The 6,917-nt window shown below is 40.0% G+C and overlaps 1 protein-coding gene across 2 annotated transcripts; it reads right to left on the reverse strand.

The window, feature by feature from the left end:
• Window positions 1-2,198: 2,198 nt before the first annotated feature.
• On the reverse strand, window positions 2,199-5,585 carry LOC148013326 (transcription factor ILR3-like). 2 transcript variants are annotated; one of them, XM_087668101.1, is made up of 5 exons: window positions 5,016-5,585; window positions 3,725-3,787; window positions 3,101-3,178; window positions 2,811-2,973; window positions 2,199-2,716 (listed from the first exon to the last, which is right to left on the reverse strand). In XM_087668101.1, the coding sequence occupies exons 1-5, from the start codon at window positions 5,111-5,113 to the stop codon at window positions 2,435-2,437; spliced, it is 684 nt and encodes a 227-aa protein (XP_087524227.1). In that variant the 5' UTR covers window positions 5,114-5,585; the 3' UTR covers window positions 2,199-2,434. The 2 variants fall into 2 exon arrangements, with proteins under 2 accessions (XP_087524227.1, XP_087524226.1); XM_087668100.1 differs by having other exon boundaries at window positions 3,089-3,178.
• Window positions 5,586-6,917: the final 1,332 nt, after the last annotated feature.

Raw genomic sequence — 6,917 nt, forward strand, 5'->3', positions numbered from 1 at the left:
AATAGGTTACAAGGATGTTTATGGAAAGATAATACACGAGATACTAGAAAAGTCAATCCTTAGATGCCTTGGAGACATAGTTGGCCTCCAATTCTTTAGGAACTGCAAGAAAGTTTGGACATTTATTAGTGATATGCCCTATTTGTTTACATTTATTTTACTTCATCTTGTTGGGATATTTTTTCTAGCAATTGCTTACAACATGTCCTTTTTTGTTGTAAAATGAGCATTTACTAGTCATAATATGGATCATGGGTTGTCAAGGTAGATGTTGAGCTCATCCAACTTCTCTTTTGCAGTTGCAAGCTAGTCAATGTGATGAATTAAGGATTCATCTAGGTGCAATATCATTATAGCTTGGGCTCTTTCATCATCTTCAACATCTATAGGGTTGGATGGGTCAATGGCTTTGGTCCCTTTGATGAAGGGCTAGTAACCTCTCTCTATCATTTTATATTTTACTAACACCTACCATGGATAGAAGTTTCTCCCATCAAACTTGCGAATTTGAGGCTTTACATCAACATAAGCCATGATAGAAAGGTCTTGCTGATTGCACAAGGCAATGGCAATGTTTATTCCTTTACAAGTTGGGCAATACAAGTGGAAGCAATTAAAAATGGTGTTTTAATCCAAGTGAATAGCAAGTTGAAAACAATTGATGTGTACTTAGATAGATAGATTAGATGAAGTGAAGAAAATGGTCTATGTGTTTATATCTAACACAACCTTACAATTGCCAAGAGAGATGATGACAGTTAAACACAATGAATACGCTTAGGATCTAAAAGACTTCATACTACTGAGATTAATTAGCAAGCAATGATTAGTGGTTTGATTAGTAGTATTCAAAAACACTAGTATCCAAGCTTAGTGAAGTGCTTATGCTGAGGCCCACCAGTTGGATATCGACTTGAGAGTCACCTTTGGGGCAAGAAGCACTTAGTTTTGAGCTTCTAGGTTTGCAATGATCTTTAACCTTGCTCGATCAATTATTAAAAACATTGTTCATGACTTCAATGTTGAGAAGAAACTTGAAAAAACCAAGCTTCAAGCTTTTTGTCTATGGTTGCCAGCAAGACACGTATTTGGGGTTTACTTTATGTGAGTAGTAGAGAAGGAATTTCTAAAAACCCTATATAGCCAAACTATGGGCTGGGGTTAAGGTTTCCCCTACCCTCTAGTTCATTCACACTTTACCTTCCCTCATGCACCCCTACTTACTCAGGGTTCCCATGCTACATTTCTAATAGATAACATCCACCCCCAAACTTGGTACAATGTACCTTGAGTTGCTACTAGCATAACTACATCCAACCCAAAGGCTAAACCCACAGAGGTCACCTTTTGACCATCTAGTTGCATAGACCTCATTTGGAATACAAATCACAACCCAACCAATGTCCATATTCATACATGGCTTCTCCACATAATGGCATCTTTAAAACTTTCAGCACCATGGATCATTAGTATCACCTTACCAGGTTTGGATAATAAGCATATCTAGGGGTTCAAAATGTTATGTATAGTCATTTTGGTGGTTTGTATGCCTTTAGTTTGCAAAAATGGTTGCCAACCTCATTGGTTATATGACATAGTTGAAGGAAGTTATCGATTATTGTCATGAACTAAACAATTGGTCCTAGAACCAACTTTTGACGCCTCAACCCCTCCACCCTTCATATACAAACAAGCTAAAGCTAACCATGCAAGGCAACAAGTAATTCAACCAACACCATGTATTACGTTTCACAGTAAACAATCTACTATGTCAACACATTAGTACTTGACTGTACTAAGAACCCAGAGAGGCTGCCAAAACCTTGGATTCGAGATATCCCATTCCTGATGTCTCAAGTTGAGGCTGACATTTGTGCCTGGGGTTTCCACAAGCCTTCCAACATCAGTGAAAACACTGCCAACAGCAATTTATAAGGCAGTATTACATTTTTATGTGAACTCCACACAAAGACGTAGCAACATTATTCAGTCGTTTTTAAGAATATAGACATACAATGGTACAAGAATATAGACATAAAACGATACATATTTGAAGGGACACCTTTCTGTGCTACAATCCATGAGCATAGCCACAATGCATATAATACTTTATCAGCCACATTCATTCCTCTAAAATGGTACAACAAAAGGCCACCTCAATGTACATATTTCAGGTAAAACAAATGAAAAGCAGAGTATGAAGCTTGAACACCTGTTCCTTCCATTGTGCAGGAGAATACAAGGGGGAAAGAGTGGCAATACAGAGAATAGTCAGTAGCCTGCTGGATCAAGCATTCAATACAAAATACTTCACCAAAATGGTTCTAATTGTGTCGAGAAGATAGTACCATGATCCAGCATTATTCAGGGAGGGCACCAATGACACAGGCAGGCCCTTCACCACAACAATGTTAAAACAAGGACATAAGACAATCTATGCAACTGGTGGCCTAAGTATGTGGTCCTGGGATGTGTCCAGTGCAGCAGGAGGCATCCATTGCCACATTCCCATACCCATTCCTGGAAAACTAGGTAAAGGATTGGCCTTGTTATTTCCAGCCTGACTCTGTGCAGCAAATGCTGCCATTGCTGCATGAAATGCCGCAGGGTGTGGCATATAACCTGGAGGTATTGTGAGTGCTTTGACTTTCTGTTCCAGTTGCTCCTTTTCAGTTTTCAACCTCTGCTTTTCATCTCGAAGCTCTGTTTTCTCAGCCTGTAAAAATATAAAACTTCTGTTATTGTTGTTTCTATTTTCTTTGACTCAACTCAGTCTAATGGCATAATATCAGCAAACATTTGTGCCAAACCTTCAACTCTTTAATGGCTTCACGAAGTTTCTCATTTGAGTCTTTCAGTTGCTGAGCTTCAGCTTTCAACTGTTGCAGTGTGCGAAGGGCATCAGAAAGAATGACAGTCTTATCAGTCTTTGGTTGTCGACCTGGCTCCAAAAGCGTGCTTAACTCCAAAAACCTGGCACATCGCATAACCGAAGCTATACCATTAGTCGAATGCAAGACTGAGTGTTCCCCCTTCAAGTTGCTGCCCAAACCCAGACAAACAGTACCCATCATTGAAAATAACACACCAATCAATACACCTGTCGTTAAGACGATCTCTGCGCATCTTTTCCCTGCATGCCTTGGTAGAACTCCCACCACAAGATTCATTCCGAGACCTTCAAATGACATCAAAAGACACTAGCATCATTGAGTCACATTCAATGATGAGAACAATTTCAGTCAGGCACACACAACTGAGAATATCTGATGTCTGTAGAAAATTTTGTTCATGTGAAACATCATAATCTAAAACCTTGTAAGATCACTTCAAGATTGACCTCTTCATACCATCACCCATTTTGGTCAAAGATGACTGGAATAATTTGAGTTTAGATTAGACCATCATGGCAAAAGCATTCCAGAGAATGCCAGAAGCCTTAAACAAATTAATCCATGGCTTACCAAGATCAGTGACAATACACTGATAACAGTAGCACCCCAGACATATTCCTTTTTGTCCAGCACAGTAGACAAGGATATCTAATGCAATGGAACTTCATCCACCAGAAAATGAGAGTGCTCCATATCCATGTTCAAAGAGATACAAATGAAACAACTATGCACAAACTTTCTCGGAAGATAGAAATTTGCAGATACCGAAACAGCAAAAATAAATGTGAAGACAACTGCATTTTTTTAAAAAAAATACTGAACAGAGGTACCTCTTTCTAGAGGATGTTTTCTCCGGCTCATCTATATCCTTTCTGCAGCAACTATTGTCAACACTGTAACACAAATTCAGCATAAAAGATTAGACCCAAAAAACCTGAAGCTATTCTAGACTGAATCTACAAATAGACTTGTGGTCTGCTTTCCTTTTCTGTTTTCTTTTTTTTTTTGGGCTTCTGGCATGCACTTGATATCTTATGAGAATCTTGCTTTTACTTTATAATGTGCAAATACACAAATATAAGGTATTTCAGTGAACGGGAGCAGCAAATCAACACAACATTCTTCACCTCATTTTATTACATCAAAATCAGCACCATACAGAATGGATAAAGTGCAGCTGCATTGTTACTAGATTTACTGAGCCCAAACATGGAATAATTACCAAGCCACATAGTGTGCATAAGTACACTGCTAATTAGGCTATCCTGGAAGCATGATTTTCCTCCACACACTTCAGATGACTATTAATGAGCGTGGTACAGCTGACAGCAAACCATTGATCAATTGCTATGAAGATCTAATCAGCACTTCAAACTTTTACCCACAATTATTTGCATGTGATCACCTAATTACTTGGGTTGTCAGAATAACCACCATAAACTTGCCCACACAATCCAAATACAGTGTATATTGCATGTCATTCGCTGACATGCACAAAGAGATGGCACGCCCATTATGTCAAATGGATAAAACAGAATTAAAGCATGAAAGGGTAAGAAAGAAATTTGTCCTAGAAAAAAGGCAGGTAAAATGGGTGCACAAATGTAATTTCATAACACAATCACAGTATTGATAAAAGCTGACAATAAGCAGAAGAATAAAAGCCTCCTCCCTCCCGGACAATTGCCACAGAGGGGCCTTACGTGCCCTTCCCTTATCCATGCATGTGATGTGATTCCATCACAACAATGATAAAACAGTAAATTGCATCTGTAAAGATACAAGTACCATCTGCAGTTTATCTCCATAACAGGTTGCTTGTATCACAAGAGGAAAAACAGAACTTGAACCACAAATACTATACATCCCTTACCGATACACAAATGCACCAGGTATGGGGGACAATTTTAGCCCCTAACCAAGAGACATGCGCTGTTTTAATTATCTGCGTTCAAATGTGTAACGTCTCTCACTGACATGAAATTGAGAATCGCATAAAGATGATAGCAGAAGACGCATTGCGTTGTCAAGCATAGAATGGACTATTCTTTGCAACCTACTACATGTTTTCTCAAAACCAGAATAGAAGTAAATTGTATCGTATCGCCAAAAAGCTCACACCTCAGGTCCGCCTGCTCATTGAGGCCGCACCAAAATAGCTGAGGTTGATCCTCAATATCGTCCAGGAAAGACATCCACTTACTTTGTGGGGATGCCATCCCACAGAACCCGAATTACGCAACCTCTGCTGCCAGCCAGCCAAAAAATCTGGGGCAACTGGCAGGGTGTCGGCCCAGACGCTGGTATTAATGCGGTGGCTCTTGCGTTCCTTCAAATAACACTCCTGAAATACGAACGAGGGACGGCGCCACTAGTCTGTTCCGAAGAGCTCGAAAGGGCCTGCTGTACGACAACGGGGCGGAGTGAGGGAAAGACCTCGGTGCATCTGCAGTCTCTGTGCTGTGTGTGGAACCCCAATGCTCTGTTAGGATTCAAGGAAAGCAAAACTGAAGCAGGGAACCGGTGCCGGGACTGGGGCTGGGGCTGCGACTGAGACTCCGAGTGCGCCTGCGCTAGGGTTTCGAATGTGTATCGCTTCGAAAGCCAGCGGGCATGGATGCTTTATCTGTACAGGCCACGGTTCTCGTCTCTCTAGAGCCACTCTCTCTCTCTCTCTCTCTCTCTCTCTCTCTCTCCTGTCTGGGTTGAACAATAATACAATAACAATACGATACAATCTTTCTTTTGGCCCCCCTTCCTTTTTACACGAGGGAGTTAGGCCCCTCTCAGTACACTTAGCTGCCTTTTGTAATGTTCTTTTCTGCATTATCATCTTTTGTGACTAGATTCTCTCACATTATGGTAGGAGTGACAAGAAGCACACACTCGTTCACCCCCCCCCTTCCTCCATGTAGCGTTCGCTAAAAACATTTTTCGTAGCACTCACAAACTCCTGCAACAAATTGTGATATTGTATTCATTCAATGTCACTGCACACATCAACTCGTGTAATCAAGGAGTGCTCATACCCTTGCCTTCCAACTCAACATGCGGTCCCATTATAACGTCCACCCTAATGACAAGCCCAGTGGAGCCATCGTCACTTTTATTTACATCGTACAAGGTGCCCTTCACCACTTCCTCTGAGGATGGAACCCTTAATCCTGAATTTATCATACCATCTCACTACCACTTGAGCTAGTGGGTCTTGGCAAACCCCTACAATAAGCTTGGAGGAAGTTTTGAATCAAATCACAAGCACCATGTGATTGCATTTTACCTAAAAATGTTCCAAGGTCTTAATACTTCATCTTCGAATCTTGAAGGTCATGCTTCGCAACCAAATTTTGAAGCTTTTCTTTGTAAAATTTGCAATACATTTTAGATTGGGCTCAATTTCAAGCTCACACCAATTGCCATTTGCACATTCGCATAACACTCTACACTAATGATGAGGAAACCCAATTGAATTCTCATCAAGCTCCCCTCATTCAACTATTCAACTAAGGGGGCAACCCAATTCACATGTTCTGTCAAACATCAATCATCCAAGAAAAGCTCATTTATTCTCTTAAACGATGATATAATTTCAATTAAGCTAGTTGGAATACTTTAGTATCATTTTGAAACAACCAATCTAGGTGATAGAGGAGCCTTGGATGCTTAGGCTTGGGAACTATAAATCGTTACCAGAGTGGTTACTCCTAAGTCTATTCAGGCTTGTACAAATATAAGGCTTCATAATGCATCAAGCAATTAGATACTCTCTAACTAGTATAAAAATTGATCTTCTCATAGTTTTTAAGTCCTTGAGAAAGAACACTCATGTCTTTGAAGTGGCTCATAAAAACTCAAAAAAGTTTCTGAGCTTTTTGCCTAAGTGTTATACCATGGATGTTCTAAATATTCCTTAATAAATGCATTTTTCACATTAAGTAATGCATTTAGTATCAGTTGACTATGCTATTATCCATCCATGAGAACGTTGAAGATATATGCCCTTCTTAAAAATTTCATTGATTT

This window comes from Lygodium microphyllum, chromosome 26, assembly GCF_053477565.2.
Source record: "Lygodium microphyllum isolate KBCC chromosome 26, Lygodium_microphyllum_v1.1.10, whole genome shotgun sequence".
Lineage (NCBI taxonomy): Eukaryota > Viridiplantae > Streptophyta > Polypodiopsida > Schizaeales > Lygodiaceae > Lygodium > Lygodium microphyllum.